At 37.4% G+C, this 22238-nt stretch overlaps 2 protein-coding genes, 1 long non-coding RNA gene, 1 other non-coding gene and 1 pseudogene across 5 annotated transcripts; 1 reads left to right on the plus strand and 4 right to left on the minus strand.

Moving 5' to 3' along the window:
- Positions 1-906: 906 nt before the first annotated feature.
- Positions 907-1094, minus strand: LOC114825277 (U2 spliceosomal RNA). The gene has a single exon (XR_003773920.1). It is a non-coding gene; the product is annotated as a U2 spliceosomal RNA (small nuclear RNA).
- A 1357-nt stretch (positions 1095-2451) lies between these two features.
- On the minus strand, positions 2452-4080 carry LOC103435314 (UDP-glycosyltransferase 43-like; annotated as a pseudogene).
- Positions 4081-11716: 7636 nt separating this feature from the next.
- On the minus strand, positions 11717-14316 carry LOC139195968 (uncharacterized). 2 transcript variants are annotated; one of them, XR_011581055.1, is made up of 4 exons: positions 13696-14316; positions 12404-12491; positions 12159-12258; positions 11717-11971 (listed from the first exon to the last, which is right to left on the minus strand). It is a non-coding gene; the product is annotated as an uncharacterized lncRNA (long non-coding RNA). The 2 variants fall into 2 exon arrangements; XR_011581054.1 differs by lacking the exon at positions 13696-14316 and having other exon boundaries at positions 12404-13335.
- Positions 14317-15673: 1357 nt separating this feature from the next.
- LOC103435309 (protein UNUSUAL FLORAL ORGANS-like) lies at positions 15674-17489 on the plus strand. The gene has a single exon (XM_008373694.4). The coding sequence runs from the start codon at positions 15992-15994 to the stop codon at positions 17312-17314; it is 1323 nt and encodes a 440-aa protein (XP_008371916.2). The 5' UTR covers positions 15674-15991; the 3' UTR covers positions 17315-17489.
- A 594-nt stretch (positions 17490-18083) lies between these two features.
- LOC103435310 (GTP-binding protein ERG-like) lies at positions 18084-21949 on the minus strand. Its single transcript, XM_008373695.4, has 8 exons — positions 21338-21949; positions 20587-20676; positions 20054-20199; positions 19532-19690; positions 19364-19430; positions 19040-19147; positions 18770-18909; positions 18084-18686 (listed from the first exon to the last, which is right to left on the minus strand). Exons 1-8 carry the CDS (start codon positions 21830-21832, stop codon positions 18602-18604), a joined length of 1290 nt encoding a protein of 429 aa, XP_008371917.2. The 5' UTR covers positions 21833-21949; the 3' UTR covers positions 18084-18601.
- Between the last annotated feature and the right edge of the window lie 289 nt (positions 21950-22238).

The following is a 22238-nucleotide window of genomic DNA, read 5'->3' on the forward strand; positions in this document are numbered from 1 at the left end:
GAAGAAATAAGTAGCCTGATTCTATTGGCACTTGAATTTGTATATGAATCAATTGACTGGAAAGATCCCTTTCCAAGGTCAAAAACTTTCGTTGGCTCAAAACTGTTGGTCTCTCACACCACCTATCGGGATAGATTCCTCAAAGCTTGTCATTTAAAATCTCTTTGTCCCACTTGAACCAGTTTTACAACAACTTGTCCGAAAGAAATTATTCAGGAAATCAGCTTTAAACGTTCAATGTTTTGTCTCGTTATATGGAAAGTTCATCGCAATGTGGCGTTCCCCTCTCAACTAAGTGCCATGGAGATGACACTTTCGCAGCTAAGGATGCAAAAGACAATAATGAAGATGGAAATGATGATAAGTTGTGGTTTCAAAAGACAAGAATGAAGATGGAAATTATGATAAGTTGTGGTTCTCAGTCAGCATGATACTTGGTTTCATCGTAGGCATTTGGGACGTTTGCGGCATGTTGATCATAAAGACATCATGGAGGTATGCCTATTTTCAATTCTTCGACAACACCAAAGATGAATCGAAGATAGATTGCTCATAAAGAAAACTTATCCATTCAAGAAATGGTAGGATTAGAAATGATGATTTTCTTCATATCTAATCATTTTCTATTTCCTTCCAAATGAAAAACCATTCACTTTCACCTTCAATATACCTTTGAACTTGAGAGTTCTCCATTCCAATCTAATCATGTGTATCAAACAAACCGTACAGGTGAGTAGAAAATCTCACCTTTAGGCCTAAACTCTTTCGTTAAACAATTACCACAATGGCAAGGTTCTTCTAACCAGAAATTTTATAAGTTATGGTTGAATTTTCTTTTAGTTTAGTTTTTCAACAAAAAGTCCTAACAACTTGGGAAAAAACTAATTAAAATTAAAATTTGATTTGTTTGGGTGTGTCAAGCCTAAGTGCAACACATGGCGACGCGTGATAGCTTCAATAACAAGTTATTGTAGTAGGCTCTTTCATAAAAAATTAATTAATTTAATATCGTGTAGATCATTGACTCACGTATCAAATATTAAATTGATAAAAACAGATAATATACTTGATCTTAACTAAAAATCAGAAAAAAAGTATGCTTATTCTCTTATGAGAGAATTTTCAGTGTGACCGGAACACGGGGTGGTACACCACGTGTCACTATACAAATGGTGGGATATGTGTGTTAAAAAATTAATAACTTAAAAATAAAATTTATCACCACTTATATAGAAACGTGGTGTCCCACTCGTGTTCTGATCATAATAAAAAATTTCTCATTCTCTTATGATGCAACCTATTATTTGCTTAACCTTTTGTAAGTGGCGAGAGTTCTCTTCTTGTGATATCCCCTTAGACCATCTTCAAATGAGATGTCAAATATGCCAAATAGGATTAAAAAGACATTTATGTGTTCTCCAATGGATATGCCATATATAATATGACATGTGAGTCATTTGAGTTATTGCTTTTTAGCTGCCTTTTTTGATAGCAAACAAAGAATGAGTCAAATATATTTAATTGAATTTTTTTAATACATGGGTCTCATTAACAACCAATAGAATAAAAACTACAATTATTTTTTATTATTTTTTAATAATTAATGTAACTCTAGGCCCAATAAAATAATAAAATAAATATTTGACACATCCATTGGAAAAGAAGAGAATTTAACACTTGTATTCAATTTGTCACGTCAGCCATCAAATAAAATTTTGACATATTATATTTGACATCTCCTTTGGAGAAGCTTTTACCTTGTCTATGTTGATCGACCTTGTGCAAAGAAATAAATCTCGCAGCCTCGTACTTATTACTAAAACCATTGGGTTCTGGTTGCATATGAGATTAATTAGTACTATGGTCTAGTCATATTCTTTTTCACTTGTAAGTGAGAAATCATAGGTTCAATTCTCGCCAAAGGGAAATTTGAACTACATTATTGCTAGCCCATTGTGAGACTTAGCCCACCCCTCCCCCTTAAGCCATCTCCAACCGAAATGGCTAAACATAGCACCATCTAGAAATAAAGCCCTGTAAAAAAATATTTTTAAATGAACAATATCAGACCATATTTATATACAATTTCCAACCGAAGAGGCTAAACATAGTCCTCTCAATAATTTATTAGTTTTAAAGTTTATACTTTAAATTTATTGGTTAATCTAATTAAACTATTGTTGAATGTTTTCAAATCTAGTCGTTAAATTTGAATCAATTATTGCAATTAAGGAGTTGAGCGCCAAAAAAGGGCTAAAGGGGGGGGGGGGAGGGGGGCTATATTTAGTCAGATGCTTCTTGGCTAAATAATGGCCTGATAAGCTATATATAATTATAGTCTAGTCATCGGTTGGAGATGATTTTTTGGACAAGTCATATCATTTTTTGGCTTTTAGACATTTAATCTTCTCTATTGGAGATGACTTTAGCGTAGATAATGTAATTTGTTAAAAAAAAAACAATAAATGGAGAAATTGACAACTTGTAATTAAAAATTTATTTAAAACGAAAAAAAATACAAGAGGACGAATTGCTATTTGCATCATATTTTGGGCACTAAGTTTCTGATTAAAACTCCGAGTGCTTGGTATGAAGACCCATTTTCCATCAAAGCAATCCTACTCTTCTCTCTCATCTCTTTCACCCTACCTCTCACCACATCACCACCGTTCATCAGCCGCTTTATGCTTATATCCACCTCCTCTCCCATCACCAAATCACTACCCTCTCTATAATCCAGCCTAATCTCAATTGCCAATCTCAATTCCTTCACCATCTCAAAGGCATTCATTTGTTGCTCCGCGTAAATCGGCCACGTGGCAATCGGTACACCGTACCACAAGCTCTCGAAAATCGAGTTCCAACCACAATGCGATGTGAACCCTCCGATCGATTGGTGGGCCAAGATCTGCGCTTGTGGGATCCACCCGCACACCATGCCCAATTCACATGTCCGCTCCAAGAACCCATTGGGCAACACATCTTCCACGTTCGCGTGGTCGCTTGGGAGATCCAATTGGGACTTGGGCGGCTCACGTAATGCCCATATGAATCGGACCCCGGCACGTTCAAGCCCATATGCTATCTCCCGCACCTGTGGTCCACTAAGACTCCCCATGCTTCCGAAGCATAACAACATGACCGATGATGAGGGCTGGTCATCGAGCCACCTGATGACGCTTTCATATTGGTTTAAATCCCGCTTTTGAGTCGGTTCGTAAAGATCAAGAACCGGCCCAATTGGGTAAACCTGTGGCACTTGACTCGTATTCAACGAGTCAAGTGCATGCCGCTCCAATTCTCTAAACTATTCACAACAATACCCTTTGTTTCGGTGTACCTTCGCGCGTGGGATAGATACCACGAGTATGCATCTCCCTTCTATTCAACACGGCTGTTGGTAAAACGGGTGGTGGCACCGAGTTGACAAAACCCGGTATGCTCAACTCGGTGCCCAAGTCAATGAACTCGGCGGGGGTTTTGGGCATCCAAGAATGGTAAGTGGAGCATAAAGCTCAGAAAAGTTGCTGGGGGAGCAAAATACAGGTAACAAGTAATGTCAAGCTCGTTAGCAACCTCAATCATGGAAGTACAAAACATGTCAACAAAAAACCCTACAACCCGGTCCGAGTTAGATGAGTTTGACTCGGCCGAGTGGGACGACATGAGTTTGGTGATTGCATTCTTTACGTGGGGTTTGTGGTTTTGTATGAGTAGGGATATGTAGCCCATGGTGGACCCGTACTGGTCCGGCGAGGGCGGGTCCACCAGAGTCAGGCGGAGGAAGGTGATGCTAGTTGACGTGGCAACACGGGATTAGATGTAAGCGTTGACAATGGGCCTTTGGGACATGGTGATGATGAGGATGGTGGCGTGTAAACGACGGTCATGATTGACAAGGAGCTGAGCAAACTCGACGAGTGGGACAAGGTTTCCGATTCCAGAGTTGAGATGAAGACTACATGAAATTTGGCCATGGTGATTTTTTTGCTGTATGGTTTTGTTTGGTGGTGTTATCTTTTCTTGTGAATTTTGATCCACATATAGGACCTTAAATAATATATAATCGGAACGAATACCTTGGAATCGTAAAATACTCACAGCAGGATGCTTAAATTCATCGCTCGTTGACAAGAAAATAGGTCGAAGGTAGGCCCATTAATTTGGAATTACATGCTCCATTATTGTACCAATTAGCCTGCCGGAACATATAAATAAGATCGTAACGTATAGGTAACAAATAAGATAAAGAGTAATGATATGGGGACCAATTATTTAGATCAAATTTAGTAAATTATATGACGTAATTGTTAATGATTGAATTATTACTTAACTTTTCTTTAACGTGTTTATTTTTATTAATGATACATCTATATTTTACAACTTTGATAAAAAAAATTAGTCTGCCTAGCTTTACTCCAAGCTAAATATTATTCTATAGACAACAAATGAAATATCATATTACCACTTTTATTGAAACTATAATACTAAAAGGGATGGATTGAGTATAAAATCAAGAGAAGTGCTTATTGGAATATTTAGTTCATAAACAATTCACATTTGCTTCGTCACTCTTTATGAAAGAGAATTTAATCCACCCTTTTCTTTTGACGAAATACCAGTTTAGGTTAATATATTTTCTTATATATAAGAAATTTTGATTTTGTTATAAACAACAAAAAATTTAAGGGTCCCTTCGATAATCACTTTATATTTTGTTTAGTTTTCATTTGTTGTGATAGAGATAGAGAGAAAATATATGGAAGAATATGAGAAATGGCCGAAAGAGATAATGCACATGGGGAGAAATTAAGAAGGGTAGATAGATGGAGAAAGGAGGGAGAAATGAAGAAGAATGTGGGAAACAAAACTAGAAAATAAAACCTTTAGGTTTCCTTTCATGTATAATTGTTTTTACTTATTTCATGTATATTTATTCCCGTTCACTCCCACCATTCTTTTTCTAGGTGAAAAATAAGGGACCAAGCGATATTAGCTATTCGTCCGCAATCATGGGCAAGACACCTACTCCTGTTCGAAGTGGAAAATATTGTTGCATCAAGAAACCCTTGGCTCATCCCCCTCTACCAATTTTTATTAATAGAATAACAAGAAATGAAGGAAAAAAGAGAGGCCTTGGACATGTATATATACAAGCCGCAAACTTCAGGATTGACGACTACCGAATCATAAGCCTATAATGCAACTCTATAAGAAGCTAACGTATATATCTGCAGTTAGGCTACCTTCATGAAAATATATGTACATAATGAAACTCGTTTGACAAAGAAGATATAATCAATTACTCCAATCAACCAACAACAAGCGAAACACTATAGTCGGAGCCTTGTAAAAGAGGTGAAGAAAGTCTGTAACTTTTTTCTATCTAAAGGAGCTTCAAGTCAGGAAACCTAACCATAATCCGTCGACGGCAAAAAAAAAGACAACGGAGAAGAAAATTTTCATCGTGAGAGGAACATATGGTACATTACGTATTATTATGTCAATGGTGGAAAGTTTTATTCTTTAAGTTGTTAATTTCATAACACTAGTATCTCACCACTTGTATAACACAAGTATCTCACCACTTTAAGTTTCACGATCACATCAAGGAAATAAACGAAAGGAGAGTATTTATAATTGTTGTTTCCTACATTGTCCCACCTACCGACCTCCACCTCTGCTCATTCCTTATTTCTCTCTTGTATTTCTCCTGTATTACTAACAAAAAATGGAAACTAAAACTTATAACTTGCCCTAAAATCTTTATGAACTTGAGTTGAGGAAACGTGAGACAATTGACATGTGAGTCAAGTGCAGGATAGGTAACACAAGCCAATTCAATATATCTCATTTCAATTCCTAACTTCAATTTGACTTTTCTATTAAACCTATATGGCTGAAAATGTTGTATCTTGTGTCTTTGAAGACTAGCTGAACTCTTACAAGACCTATAGGGCAAAATATTGCACCTGCTCCTGCCATTGTCAGGGAAAGAGAGCTAGCTAGATGAATTCATGAAGATAAGCTTTCTTCAAAAGCCATTATAAATAAATAAATGTAGTGTAATTTCAAATCTGACTCATCTGCTCTAAACAAAAGTTGCATTGGAGTATTTATATTCATTAATTTATGTATTTTCTGACTAAAAAGGGTTTATCATGATATTTCTGTTTCTTTAGTTTTGACTTTTGCTTATTGCTTGTGTCATATGAAGTGAAAACTGATTTAACGAACTAATAAGCATGCCATTCATCAAGAGCCTAGAAACCTTCAGCAGCAGATGACATGGATGGATGTGAACCAACTCTCCCACAGAACCATCACTACAGGAAGATTGGACATGAGTTCTGCAATCTGACTTGGTAATTAATCAACTTTTGAAAGCTTACTAAAAATAAATAAAACTATTGGATGATTGTTTTTATCACTGATTTTTTCTTAATCACATTCAATATTGAAAGAATCACTGATTTTTTCTTAATCACATTCAATATTGAAAGAAACACTAATTATACTTTAATTTTGGTTTAGAACCTCTCTAAATGACTGACTACCTCACTAGCTAGCTAGCTCAAGGAAGAAACCCTAATTATACTTTAATTTTGAAAGAAAGAACATCTATAAATGGATACTTATTTACCGTAGATTTCTTGAAGATAATTGTGTTTTAATATCTCTCTCCCATAAATAAAGTAAAAGCTAAAAGAAGCTCCATGAAATTTTGGGCAAGTCAAAGTGCCAAACCAAACTAGATACAAATGAGGAACCGAGACCAAACTAGCTAGCTAGCTAGCTAAAGGAAGAAACATTGACATGAGAGAGAGAGAGAGAGAGCGAGAGAGAGAGAGAGATGAGTACTGTACTGACCTGCTGGGTTGCTTGAAGTAAAAACACAATTGCCAAATAGAGGAGTTAGCCTTTTTCTAAATATGGAAGTTTCTTGAGGGAAGAAATAAATTTCCAAATATGAGCGACCCAACTTTTTCCATCTTTGAAGCATTAACTCTGAGACAAATGATAATACTAAATAGATTGACGTAAACAAGACATGGTGATTGTTCTGACTCAGATTTGCTTCTCTTAACAAAACCAAGCAAAAGCCGAAGGGCTACGGAAAGAGAATATTATGATTCAAAGAAAGGAGAAAGAAGAGTAGTCAGAAGGAGCAGATTACACAGCTTCTTTACAGCAAGTGCAATTAATATTAAATTATAATTATATATAATTTGAAGCAAATTTGTGAAGCCTCAAGGGTCGAATAAAGTATTTTGTTGTTCACGCCGATGTGTACGACTACTGCAACAAAACCCATCAATGAGATTGGATTGGACATATGATCTGACAAAGTCTTTGTGTCATACACACCACCTGCGTTTAGGGTTGATGATGTCTTTGCCACCAAGTCAACAGTATGATAATACCAACTTATCCAGATACTGTTAAAATAATTACGTACTCAATTATGTTCCTTACAATAAGCTTGTTTTTGTGTGATATAGTGGTCCTTAGAGCAAGTCCACCCCTAAAGACTTTATACCAGCATCCAGCGTATTTATCTACTCAAGTGAACAGTAATAGACCCCAGTGAACAGTAATAGGCCAAAACATCTCCACCCTTAACAAAAAATAGCCTAGTCCATTTTATTAAAATATTAGTATTTTTATTATAAAATAATAATTTTTAATTTATGAATTTATAAAAAATAAAATAATATTTTTATTTTCTCCTTCCCATCACCGCCTTTACCGTCGAACAACCAGCGGCGTAGAGGGACCTTGAGAGTTGGGGAGGTGGTGGCGCAGAGGGACCGGACAACGACCGCGGCAATGAGGGGAGAAGCGGGAGGAAGTAAGATCGGATGTCGACGGTGTTGATGAAGATTGAGTAGGTGAGGAGGAGGAGGAGGAGGAGGAAGGCGAAAAAAATCCCCAGAGGAAATCCCCAGAAGGAGGAACGCGAAGGAAATCCCCAGGAGAATGGAGATATGGGTGCAATGGTGGGGTGAAGTTGGCTGGCGCGGAAAAAAAAAAGGTCCCTGATGTCACGCAGGCATCAGATAGACCGGTCCCAAGCTCAGTCAAAAATGGGCTGGTCTGGAGACTGGCACGGGCTGGGTGCCAGGCAAGTTTGTGGGCTGGAATGGATTGACAGGGTGCCAGCCTTATTTTTTGACTGGGTGCTGGGCTATTTCACCTCCGGTGGAGTTGCTCTTAATGTAGTCGTAGTGTACAACTACAATTAGATAAGTCATTTAGGCGAGTTACATCAAGAAGTTTCAAATGTGATGAGTTTAGTTAAAGTAGTAGATTTTTTTCAGGTTCTTGTTGTTTTACTAACATATTAGTATGATGACATTCAGAAGAGATGCATGTGTAATCCATATCCATATATGGACATGGTGTGAGATTTGAGTTTGTCACGTGGTCGGAAATGTACGGTTTGAGTTTGATGCAAAGAAATTGAGGTCATCTCCAACCGAATGGTCCAGAGGGTCAGAGGGTCAGGGGTCGAAACCGTCTCCAACCGAGGGCTAGGCTAGAGGAATCGTGGGCCCCATGGAATCTGGAATGGCCAAAGGGCCAACCAGCTGGCCAAATCCAGCCAACCCCAAGCTGGGCCAGAAATTCTAGCATTCTTGTCGAATATAACTGACAAGAATATATTTAATATAAATATATTCATGTGGGTTATATCCGATATGAATTCTAGGCCAAATTTCAAATGCAACGGCTAAATGACGTCAGCTAGCCGTTATTTTTTAATTTTTAACTTTTTACAGTTTAATTTTTAATTTTTTTAATTTTTTTTACACAATTTTTTTCCTATAACTTCTTTTTTTTTTCTATAACTTCCTATAACTTCTATTTTACAAAATTTGTTTCATATTTTTTTTAAATTCAATTTTTTTCCTATAACTTCCTAAGCCATTATACAACATTAAATTAAATTAAGTAACATTAAACAACATTAAATAACATTAACCAACATAAAAATTAAACACCTACTCCATGCTATTTTTGGCCCAAAGATATGCAACAAGATCTTGTTGTAGGTACTTGTTTGTATCATTCTACCAATAGCTAGCTGACGTCACTTAGCCGTTGGATTTAAATTTAAGTTGTAGTTTTTAAATAATAAATTATGTTTGGCCTTATGACCCTCGGTTGGAAACAGTTTTTTGTGACAGGGCTAAAACGAGCTCTATGGCCATTTGACCATCGGTTGGAGATGGAGGCAAATATGGCCATGTATTGTTCATTAAAGTATTAATTTCTTGGAGGGCCAGAGGGCTAAAACGAGCCCTCTGGCCAGCTTTCGATTGGAGATGGCCTGAGGTTCAGTGTTTCTGTCCGAAAGATGGGTGTGTTTCATGAACTTAAGGGTTCGATATCAACTAAATCAAGATTCAAATTGACACTTTTTTGTCAAAATTCAGACAGACACTTTAGATAAGAGAAAAATTTGTATGCATCAATATATTTCTTATGTTGAGTAGTTCATATATCTTTTATTATGTGATTTGAGGATCTACATGTGGAGAAATTTTTCATTGTAACGGGAACACGAGTGGTACACCATGTGTTTTTATATAAGTGGTGGGAAATTTTATTTTTTAAGTTATTAACTTTTTAACACACAAATCCTACAATTTGTAAAGTGACATGTGGTGTACCACTTTGTATGTCGGTCACACTGAAAAATCTCTCCTGCATGTGTGCACTTTTCCCTTTAACCCGGGTCTAGCTAAAGGTTCTAGACTCCTAGATTGTACGTTCGAGGTCTATGGTTTAGGAAGGGAGTTGAATCTATCATTTTGGTGGATTCGGGTCTAGCTAAAGGTTCTAGACTCCTAGATTGGTTGCATTCACTGTTCTAAAAATTCCCGCCTAGGCCCCACCTAGGGGTTAGACGGCTAGTCACCGTCCCGATTAATGATTAGGCGTTTGAAAATTAAGAAAGGGTGCCTAGACCAGTTGAGGCGCCCGCCCAGACCCGCATAGGTTGCGACTCACTTAGAAAGAAAATAAATAACTTTCATTTTGCATTTAATTTTTTTTTCAATAAATTGTAAGAGACTTGTTGAATACTTAAATGCGGACACACTATATATTTGTTCCCTATGTTTTCATTATGTTCCAATACTTCATAATACATTATGTCATTCTATTTTGTAGTTTATGATGAAATCATATATATTTTAAGTATAAACAAACACTTATTTACACGAAATATAATGGATTTACTTAAATCCGCTTAGTTCACTTAGGCGCCCGCTTAGACCCCGCCTAACCGCCTAGGCGCTAGGCTCCAGCCCACCGCCCAACTGGCGCCTAGCATCTTTTAGAATCTTGTTGTGAACAATGATTAGTTTTAATGCTAAGGTCTTCTCCAATCGAAGGGTCCAGAGGGCCAGAGAGTTGAAAATAGCCAGACAACCATCTCCAACCGAGGGATAGGCCAGAGGGCTCGTGGGCCCCATAGAATTTGAAAGGGCCAACCGGCTGGCCCAATCCAGCCAGCCAGCCAGCCCCGGGCTGGGCCAGAAATTCAAGCATTCATGTCGGATATAACCGACAGAAATATATTTAATATTCCTGTGGGTTATATCCGACAAGAATTCTAGGCCAAATTTGAAATGTAACGGCTAGCTGACGTCAGCTAGTCGTTATTTTTGAATTTTTTTTTACACAATTTTTTTCCTATAACTTCTTTTTTTTTTCTATAACTTCTATTTTACAAAATTTGTTTTATATTTTTTCTAAATTATATATATTTTTCCTATAACTTCTATTTTACAAAATTTGTTTCGTATATTTTTTAAATTCTCTTTTTTTCTATAACTTCCAAAGCCATAAGCCATCATTCGGAGTGCAACAATAACCTTCTGATGAGGTGAGAAACCAGGGCGATCTGCTCTGTCTCGCTTCTGTCGAAAGTATGGATTGACCAACTGGACATCATGAAGTAAATGCTCGAACACATGATGCCTTATTTGGAAGCGAAGTCTGAAATCCTCTTCTGTGTACACCGAGTTAAGGTTTAAGTAGTTATTCATCAGATTGGCATTCGTCATTCCCCTGTTTCGTGGTTTGTAAGAGTGACCAGAAACAGAGCCACCCATTGAGGTTGTTCCTCAGTTAGCTGACACACCATGGCTGCAGTCATCACTACAAGAAAACATAACTTATGTGGCGACAGACATTCGTCATATTTGATTATATGTGACGAAAATCCAGCATCATTATGTTCGTCACCTATACAGTGTCACATATAGTTCATGTGACAAATTTTACATTCGCCACATATTTTTAGTATTTGTGACGCCAAATTCGTCACTTAATAACTTTAACTGTGACAAAATAAGTGTCACAAAACATAAAAGTCAGTGACCTATAAGTTTGTCACATAACAAATGTATAAGTGAGGAATTTATCATCACTCAATTTGATCCTAGAATGCTATGGCTAAGAATAAGTGAGACTGAAAGCGTCACATATTCCTTTGACATGTGGCGCAATTTGTGTCACATGTGTCAAAATCATAAACCTATTAGAAACAATTCGCGACGAACCAATTACCACATATTCCCTGCTTCATCATCTAGAATTAGAATTCATAACAAATATGAGGCAATACTTTATTTAATCACATTTCATTGATCAATAAGTTAGATTACATCCAATACATACACCAAGTGTATATCTCAAAAGCTAACATAAGCATCCTAACACCTCTAAACATATTGAGATGCTAACAAGATTCTAAGGCATTGAGTCGGTAACAAAACAGGTATACCGTGTGCATATTTGAAACCAACAACAAAATACATAATATAAGTCATCAGCCATGTCATGGTCTTTAGTTCAGCACATGTATCATTGTCATTTGAAAGATCACCATCACTACCTCAAGTGCTTCTTGAATACTTTCTCCTTTAACTTCATCCTTCTTTTTCTTCATCTTATCCTTACATAATAAAAGAGAAGAAAATAAATATTGGTGTCTAGAGAATAGCAGGTGCATTGAGAATTTGAATAACAAAAGAGAAGAAAATAAGAATTGAAGGAATAATTAACAGTAAGAAGAACGAAACATAACAGACGAGCCTATCTAAATTACACAATGAGTTTTATATGTACTTTAATTTCATTACCTTGCAAGCCTTCCTTGCATGTTGGATGAAATGGTTTTGCCCCTCCCTTGTGGTAATACTTTTGTTTCTTACAATTATATGAATTTTGCTTGAAAACATCCTACATTAAAGGGCCATTAATTAACAAGAAAAACATATCTAGTTTCATACCATAGACTACTTATTCACTGTAATTTTAAAACATTCAGCTTTTATAAAGATCAATTTGACATCACTACTAATGAAGGCTAAATTGATGTCACTACCTCTGGAGATGTTGTTGGTCCACCCTTGGCTTGCAATCCTTCAGTTGTGCTATCATATCCTCATTTTCCTTTTGCTTATTTGATTTCACTAATTTATCATAGCCTAGTTAGTAAGTTATCAAGACTCCAAATGTCAGGACTAGATAATCTACTAATAAAAGATAAAATTAACAAAAAAACTACTTAAATTATAATTAAACTTCTAAACCAATCTGCGATTGCAAGAATATGAAGATCTGCCAAAATTTAATAAAAACCCAACTCCAACTCCAACACCATTCCTAAAAAACAATAAGACCAAAATCTAACTTAGTATAGAAAAAAAAAGGTGAATAACATATTAGTTTTCGAAATTCAATATCCTTCAAAAGGTGAGTTCTGGAAGTTGTGGCTATCACTTAAGTTACCAAGTATGTTGATAAAGTGAGATTAAGATGAAAATACTGAAAGCAGAACAACCCCAAAACTTGCAGAGTATAAAACCTATACCAACAACATCTTGGTTTAAAAACACAAGCAAGAGAACTACCCTTGTCAAAAAACATGACCAACCTGTAAACAACACAATCACAAGAAGTCATCTAGATGTCAATCTTCCTCAAATTAAGGGATTAGACTTAATAGAGAATCTCATGGAAAGAGGAAACATAAAATATGGCAGCATCAGTTACCCCATATCGTCTAATATTCACATACAACATCAGTCATATGCAGCATTAGTCACCCCATATCGTCTAATAAGAATTGAGCAGCTGAAAATATATATATGAGAAATATATGTGTTTCTTAAATCCTTCTTTATATAGTTTTTCATGGTTTTCTAGGACTCCAAATAATAACACCAATAAACAGAAAAGACATTGCCACTAATAATTAGAAGAAAGAAAATCATCTATGATGGGGGAAATCATTCTGCTTGCCCAAGAGACCATTTTCAATCTTTTCAAATGCAGAGCACTTAAAAGAATTATGGTTCAAATTTAAGAGCAATTCAAAGCCAAATCAAACAACTTTCCTTTTCAATAAATGGTATCACCAACTCAAAATTTTTTACCTTCAATCACCATGTAAAACCAATAAGCCCAAAAAAAAAAAAAACCAACTTGCAAGTTCATAACAAACAAAAAATTGAAATAGAAAGACCAAATAAAACAACTTATTAAAGCCTCCATATGTGCAAATAAATCATTTGAATAATCCCCAACGATTACCCTGAATAAAATAGCCAGGGACAAATACATATAATCTCACAAGAAAACAAAATGTAGCAAGAAAAAAGAAGAAATTCTTACAAGTTTCTTTGCTAAAGTTATTGATTAATGTTCCTTCCTTCAATTTTTTTTGTTTGTAAATTTGTGAATGTAAACCTGCAAGTTCCAAAAACAAATAAAAAAAGCCAGGGATATATATATAAATCTAAAAATTAAAAACCAAATTTTACCCAATTAGAGTCCTTGAAAGATGGATGAAGAGGTCGAGGGGCTGCTGGCGTGCTCAATTTGGAGGCAATTACCTGCAAATCCAAAACCCTAAGTTAAAAAGAATGATAAAAATTGAATTCGTTAACCATTTGGCCACATAGTGGTCTCGTAGGCGTGGAGAAATTTTGCATAGATTTATTTAGTTGGTGGAAAGGGTTTCTATGGTTCTTGGGTTTTCGGTGGTGGCACAAGAAACTGGAAGAAGGTTGAGACGCGACAGGGTGTGGGTTTGGCTTGTTGGTTGAATTGGTCTCTATGGTTTTTGGTTGTGGAGTGTGATAAACAACGAATAGATGAGAGAGGGTTTGAGCATTTGGCTTAGAAGATCCCAGTAATGTCGCGATAGAGAAATAAGAAGATTAAGAGATGTGTCGGTTGGCTTGGGTCACAGTGATGAGAAATGGGAGAAGTCTGAGAGACAGAGAAAGTGAAAGTGAAAGAGAACGGTTTAGAATTTAGATGGGCTTTCTCAAATTTGTTTAATACTTTACTATGTTTCTTTTAACTTTTTTTATTTATTTACTATTGAAAAGTGATGAATCACTTTCGTCACTAAGAATACACATATGTGACCCTTTTGCAATTCCTCACATATCATACTTCGTTAGGCCGCCATTGTTCCTGGCCATAGACTTTAGTAAGGACTTCAAAAAATTTGTGTCACCACTTTTTCATCTTAAAAGATATAAAATAATTGTAATTGACGCTTATGATTTTCGTCACTCCATTCTAGAATAGGTGACGTATTTATTGTCACCTAAGTGTTCTCAAATTTCATACCTAAAAAACTAGTCATGCGTGACTCTCTGAACAATTCGTCACCTATTCCATGTTTTCTTGTAGTGCATGACTGCTGCTCTGTTTTGTTTGTTGCGCCTTACTTGAACTTCTTCATCAGACTCATCATCTTCTCGTCTTATTTGCGCCCATTTTTCTTACAATTTGGAATTGGATGAGGACCCCTAGTTGGAATCCAAAGAGGATCCAAAGTTGGAATTCATTGCAAACTTGAATGGAAAGAGATTGAATTCAAATAGATTGAATTCAAAGTTGTGTGAATTATAGCCCAATATCCACCTTATTTATAGCAAAAAAAAAATTCAAATCCAACGGCTAGCTGACGTCACTTAGCTGTTGGATTAGAATTTAAGTTGTAGTTTTTAAATAATAAATTATGTTTGGCCCTCGGTTGGAGATGGAGGCAAATATGATCCTGTATTGTTCATTAAAATATTAATTTCTTCGAGAGCCAGAAGACTAAAACGAGTCATCTGACCAACTTTCGGTTGGAGATGGCCTAAGGTTCCAACTTCTGTTGCCTTGCACTGTTCCTCTCTCTCTCTCTCTCTCTCTCTCTCTCTCTCTCTCAAAATTGCACATGTCTCAGGAACCTCGGCTTTGACAAAACAACACCAAATTGACTGATGCATCCATCAGAATCACCGCTCAGGAAAAGGAATACAAAAGAAACCAATTTGCAAAAGATAAAAACAGCACACATTAGAGAGACCATCCAAAACAAACGCAAGTTCCTTTAGAGCTATTTTGGGCACTACCTTTTTACGATTTTCACACATTCATTTTCTTTGTATATGCATCTCTCTTTATTTTTCGTCCATAAATCAAATAAAATAAAAGATAATCAAAGAATAAAAATATGTAGAGATGTGCAAAAAAAGAAAGAAAAAAGTGCATATATCATTTTTCTAAAAAAAAGTTATATCCCCAAAGTTTTCTTCTATATATGAAGTGAAGTTTCAGCTCCTTTCTCCTAGCCTTCAAACCCTTCACTCCAATCCCATGAAAGTTAACAACAAACCACCCTTCAGGTGACTGCCATCAGCTGTCTCTCTTGCAGTTCTTTCTTCTTCTCCCAGTAGAAACCCATGCCTTCTCCAAAACCCACCTGAGAGATTTTCCAGTTTTATGTTCACATCTTCCAAAACAAAATTCGCACTGCTTGTGAAAAAAGCAAGCTTGCATGTAAGCACTTATTTCCCAAATTAGCACTCTTCAATTCCCTCCAATTTCTTTGCTTCGTTCCACTCAACACGTACTAAATTTAGAGGCATATTTTACTTATAAGCCCTTGTCATCCTACACAAAAATGGAAGCTTTTCATCCTTCTCTCACATTTCCCTTCTCCTACACCTTCACTACTACTACTAGTGCACTTGGTGGTGTCATTGCTGAAAACATCGACACATCATGTCCTAATCCATGGATGGATGCTAGGATATGGAGCAAGCTCCCCCACCGGCTCGTCGACCGTGTCATCGCCTTTCTCCCACCGCCGGCCTTTTTTCGCGCTCGATGTGTCTGCAAGAGGTGGTATGCCCTCTTGTTCTCCAACACCTTTCTCCAACTCTACCTCGAAGTGTCTCCGCGCCGTCATTGGTTCCTCTTCTTCAAGAACAAGAGCCTCAATGGAAGCTACATATACAGGAACAACAACAATGGAGGAAGCAATGGTGACAGCAACAGGGGTGATACTAATTGTGAAGGCTATCTTTTTGATCCTTATGAAATTGCATGGTACCGCCTTTCGTTCGCTTTGCTTCCCTCCGGCCTTTCCCCTGCTTCATCTTCCGGCGGTTTAATCTGTTGGGTTTCAGACGAGGCTGGCCCGAAGACTCTCATTCTATGCAACCCAATTGTTGGTACTGTGTCTCAGTTGCCTCCAACACTAAGATCAAGACTCTTCCCTTCCATAGGGTTGAGTGTCAGCCCCACATCCATTGATGTAACTCTTGCTGGAGACGACTTGATCTCTCCATACGCTGTGAAAAACTTGACTGCCGAGAGCTTCCATATCGACGCAGGCGGGTTTTTTTCGCTGTGGGGAATCAATTCTTCCCTCCCAAGGCTCTGCAGTTTCGAATCAGGTCAAATGGTTAATGTTCAAGGAAGATTCTACTGCATGAACTACAGCCCTTTCAGCGTCTTAGCCTATGATGTGTCAGCAAACAATTGGTGGAAGATTCAGGCCCCCATGAGAAGGTTCCTGAGGTCTCCAAGCTTGGTGGAGAGCAGGGGGAAGCTGCTTTTGGTTGCTGCAGTTGAGAAGAGCAAGCTCAACGTGCCGAAAAGCTTGAGGATTTGGGGGTTGCAGGCTTGTGGAACAACTTGGGTTGAGATTGATAGGATGCCTCAGCAGCTCTATGTGCAATTTGCTGACCTGGAGAATGGGAGTGGGTTCCAGTGTGTTGGACATGGAGAGTTCATCACCATCATGATTCTGGGTTCGGACAAGGGGTTGCTGTTCGATATGTGCAGGAAGAGGTGGCAGTGGATTCCTCCGTGCCCTTATGTTCATGCTGGGGTTGATGGGGACTTGCATGGCTTTGCTTATGAACCCCGGCTCGCTACGCCGGTCACTGGGCTGCTTGATCAGCTGACTACAATTCCGTTCCAGGCTTTCAGTGCTTAGGAGGGTTCAAGTTGCAATGCATGTGATCTTAGTATGTAGCCGTAGGACAAGCAGCGGTTGTGATATGGGAGTTGGTAGGTTTGGTCTAATCTCGTAAAAGCAGCTACTTGTTATAGTTTGAAGTAATCTGCTATGTATTTTGTCAGTCTCTTCTACCTAGTGTATGAAATGAGGAGATAGTCTGCATAACTATTGTGATAAATGTAGTAATATTTCCTGGAATTAACTACAAGATTGAAGCCAAGTGTTTTTTTTCTCTTCTTATTATTATTTTTTATTGCAACCGATATTTACACTAGGGTCTGGGGAATTTCAGCTAAACCACCCAATAGACCGATTAAAATAACGAAGTATCAGACTCACAATTTCTGAAAGTCGAAGTTAAGGCCTTTCATTTATAAATAAAGAAAAATACCACTTTAGGTAAAAGGGGAATGTTTTAAAGCTTCTCTTTCCTGCTTGGGATTACCACTAGGATGAAGTTTGTGCCGTTTCCGAGATCTATCATATTTTTTCCGTTCTTAAGCAGCTGCTTCAACTGTAATCAAATTGATCAACAAGATTTCGAACGATGAAACGAATGATTTGTTGAGTATAAAAACTGACAGTCAGCCCTTACTAGGTATTCTTCCACTATTACCTGGGAATGGGGACATAATACATATACGGGAATGGGACATAATACATATACGCGATGAATGAGATATTCACAAGGAGATACATGGTTCTTTAAACCCTAAACTCGTGACTTTGCAATACGCGGTTCAAATGAAAGTGAAACAATGCCAAGAGTCCAGGGCAGAGACTCCATTTCCGTACAAACAAGCATGGAGGGTGCGGAGCGTACAAATCAATTCCTGTACTCCTTTTACACATGTTGAATTTTACAATTCCACAAGCAAAGTACAAAGATGGATATATAAGGAAAAAAATTGTTAGTATATAAAGAGGAAAGATTTCATATCAAAAGACTTGCTATTGTACATTCTCAAAATTTCGGGACTAATGTGTTTGCCTGCCAAGTTGGAGTCTTCCAGTTATTCGTCACCCGCCTCCATCCCCAAACTAAAGCTGATACATTTCTGCCACTCAAAGCTACAACTCTGGATGGCCTTCATAAAGTTGATGGTACTTCCTTTGTATACACTTCAAAATAGGGTTGGATCAAAATGTCGCGACTTTTTACATTCAGCTCCATTCACTAAACTTGTCGTAAGTCTGACCTTACAAATACATCTCCTGATGGATCGTATCCCTTCTTGACATTCAACTCGATTTTCCAATGTATCATTTAAGTCTAACCTGGAGAATGAGATGGACATCCCTCTTGAAGATGGACCGTAGCTCCTCATTAGCTTCCATGCCAATTCTCCTGTTTCAGAAGCATGTATTCAATTCAAATTGGCTCGTGTTAAAAGCAAAGTGATTCCAATACGCTAGGACTTCAGTATTTACCCTATTTTATTGCCCTTCTTTCCTACAAGGATCTTGCGTTGACTTAATTTGTTCGTGATAAGATGCTGTTCAATCCGAAGAGAGCCATCTCGCAACTCCTTCCAGTCCATCAACCGGTGTTCAATAGTGTATGGGATTTCCTAAAACAAGCACAAGTTGCCATTATTGAAGATTCTCAAATTGCTTATTAATTCAGACCTTGGGAATGAAAATATAACCAGACAGAAATGATAGCCTCAAAGTACTTCGAAACAGAAACTGAAGATCTACCTGATGCACATGGTCTAACAATCTTTCTCGGACAACTTCTAATGATATATTCTTCATAACTTCCTCAGTCATGATCAATGGATCTTCATCCCAAGATCGTTTAACAGCCTATACATAAAAAAACCACTGAAGAACTGAGGATATAGTGGACAGCAGTAACATTGGCTAGAAAGATAATCAGATTCATGTAAACCAGGCATATCTTGAAAAACTCTTTCCAACCGAAAAATACATCTAAAAAAGGCCTTCGTAACAGAATATTTTTGACAGGTAAATGTCAGAGGAAACTATCACAATGATGACAATACTAAAAAGCTCACATGCCTGATCCATCAAATATTGAGTAAGATCTTTCACTCCGGAGCCCTTCAGACCAGAAATCATGAAATGCCTACACGGTTAAGAAAGAAACAGATGGTTAGATATACTCTTAAGGTCCGTGGTCAAAAAGAGAAAACACACCATCTTTGATTTTGAACAAGTAAAATCCACCTTTCATAACCAGGAAGATCTTTGAATTCCTCAGCAACCTTTAACAAGTCTTTCTTCTTCTCAACTAAATCAACCTTGTTCATACATAAAATTCTCTTTTGTACTGGGTGTGGTAGTGCTCCCATACGCTTGATCAATCCAATAACCCTTACATCAGGCCTATATAAATGGAAATACAAAGAACTAGGTGATTAGGGACCAAAAATACTGAAACAGGGACGAAATTTAGAAAAAGGGGGGGGTGATGGCATATAGAGCAAGCCGATCAACAAAATGATAATAAACTTGAGTGATAATGTACAAGAAGTCAAACAGGAAACAAGCAATAACTATGTGTTTCCCCAACAAGGCAGGGAATGAGGATAATGGCTGAAATTTAAAAAAAAAAAAAATTGCACGATTATCAAAAGCGATAAACATTTGCCCAAATGGAATCCACCTGCCATATATGTCTAGCTCTGATGCTTATGTTTGTTTCATGCATAATATGGTACAGGATATCAAATGGAATGGATTACTAACCTGGTAAGATGCCTATGGACGTCGAATATAACTATGAGCACATCGTATAAAGTAACTGAGCTCCAAGCACTTTCTACTCGAACCTTAAAATCCTTGTAAGGACATCCCTTGTTGCTTAATGTAAGACCTGGAGTATCAAAGAAACACTGCACAGGCATACATGAAGACAGTCAATAAATGTCATATGATTCAATTTTTGTGCTCTTCAGTCAGTGAGGAGAAAACATAATAATAACATGTCTACACATCACTAGATGAAAGTAACTGATGAGAAAATAATATGCAAAGATGACCCATCACCTTTACCCTTCATGTATCAACCACTCTCATCACTGGATGAAAGTAAGTGTCGCAAGCTCATCAGATTGTTTTTTGTGCAATAATTTCATAAATAAAGAACTGAGATAAAGAAATTAACTGCATATTGATTGTGAATAATTTTCAGAGCTCATTTGGACATAAAATAAATTAATCAGAAAACATTCCCAGTCCAGAGAAGCAGGTTGATTATAAACTATAAACAAGAAACATACAATTTGTGTGTCTCCTTTTGTCATAACTCCTAATACTTCATGAGTAGTGGTGTTTGTCTTCCGTGAAACAGCAGAAACCTTTGTCCCAACCTATAAGAAATGCAGAGAACGTATGTTAAATCTGCACAATATGTCATCATAAAGGTTCTGGTTACATCTAAGGCCAGTAAAGTAAAAGCTTAGATCACATGATATGGTAAAAAATATTACAACAAATCATTTTGTATCCTACGAAGTACATTAAAGATTCAAGTTTAAGAACAAAGTATAATCTCCAAAGCCAATACATATCTCAAATAGAGAATTCTCGCAAGCTTTTTCATTTCTTTCCCTCCAAATAATTTTTTTTTTTATCGGGACAACTTCAGACACATTAAAAAGCTCAAGCATGTTTTGGCCTCAACAACTATTTGATATCTATCTGACCAAAGTGCAGTGAGCATGAAACAGATACTGATATCACTTTCGGGGAAATTAGGCAGATTGTGCCATATCCATGGTCAGTACAAACATAATCCTGAGCAACATAGACGAACCCTATTTGCCACGAAATATTAAACCACAGTCGATTAAGCAAATGAAAGAATACATAACACAAAACTTTACCAAAATCCCTTCGAATGAAACAATTATATAAAACCATAAACAACACTCAATACAATCATTGACTTCACCAACCCCATGTTCAACAATTCATCAAAACCCCCATTAAATTAAACATCTTTCAACAATAAGATCCAAAAGAACAAACCATGTAATTAGTCAGAGCAGACTTTCCGGCATTCGGGGCACCAATTATCCCAACAGACAGCGCCTTTTGGTCCTCTTCCTTCACCATTTCCTCCTCCTCCCCTGATTCCTCATCATCTGCGCGCTGCAAAGCCGCCTCGAGAAGCGCCTTAGCGAGCACTCTGCTCTTTTGCTCCTCCTCTTCCTCCAAACGCCTCAATTTTTCCTTGGGGGTGTCCACCCCAATCAATTTATTAGCTTTTGATCGGTACTTGTTGTCCCAAGTCGGCTTCCTAGGGGTTTCGGGCTTAGAATCCGAACCAATGGATGGTATGGCGTAATGGGTACTGTCGAAAACCGAGTCTGAACCATTTTCGGAGTCTGAGAAAGATGGGTTGTGGCCAGAATCGTCCTCTTGCGGCTGAGCTGCGTAAAACCGGTGGAAGAAGGAGGCTGGGTTTAAAGGGGTTTTGCTGGGTTTTGAAGAGAGGGTTCTCAGAACTCTCAATGCTTTCATCTCAGCTGCTGATACCGAGTGTCAAGTGACAGAGACAAAGAGGGTGTGCGCGCGGGTGAGATCTGAGGTTTTAGGGGTTTTAGCCTAGAGCCTTGTCTAGTCTCTCTGTAGACGATCACTCCTTTTTTGAGTAATTTTTCTGAATATATAAATATTTTGGGGCAAATTCAAAATGTACCCCATAAAAACTTATATTCTCTTTTACTTTTACTTCATGGGAACACCTCATTTTACTTCTCACACACCTTTTTAATTTTCGGTCGTCGGATCAGATGAATTAAAGAAAATCAACAAACATAAATTATCAAGGGGTGTGAGAAGTAAAATGAGGTGTGTAGATAGCACACCCCTTACTCCATTACCGATGGGTAGTGTTATTCACATACTTTTCTATTTATTTTTATTC

The sequence above is a fragment of the Malus domestica genome, chromosome 05 (assembly GCF_042453785.1).
Source record: "Malus domestica chromosome 05, GDT2T_hap1".
In the NCBI taxonomy this organism is placed as follows: domain Eukaryota; kingdom Viridiplantae; phylum Streptophyta; class Magnoliopsida; order Rosales; family Rosaceae; genus Malus; species Malus domestica.

What these genes read in the sequence shown, in the direction of transcription:
- LOC103435309 (XM_008373694.4), top strand. Translation starts at nt 15,992, where the DNA reads ATGGAAGCTTTTCATCCTTCTCTCACATTTCCCTTCTCCTACACCTTC.
- LOC103435310 (XM_008373695.4), bottom strand. Translation starts at nt 21,832, where the DNA reads ATGAAAGCATTGAGAGTTCTGAGAACCCTCTCTTCAAAACCCAGCAAA. An exon ending in CTGCTCTGACTAATTACATG is followed by an intron (nt 20,677 to 21,337) that starts GTTTGTTCTTTT and finishes CATTTCTTATAG; the next exon opens with GTTGGGACAAAGGTTTCTGC. An exon ending in TGTTAGACCATGTGCATCAG is followed by an intron (nt 18,910 to 19,039) that starts GTAGATCTTCAG and finishes TGCTTGTTTTAG; the next exon opens with GAAATCCCATACACTATTGA.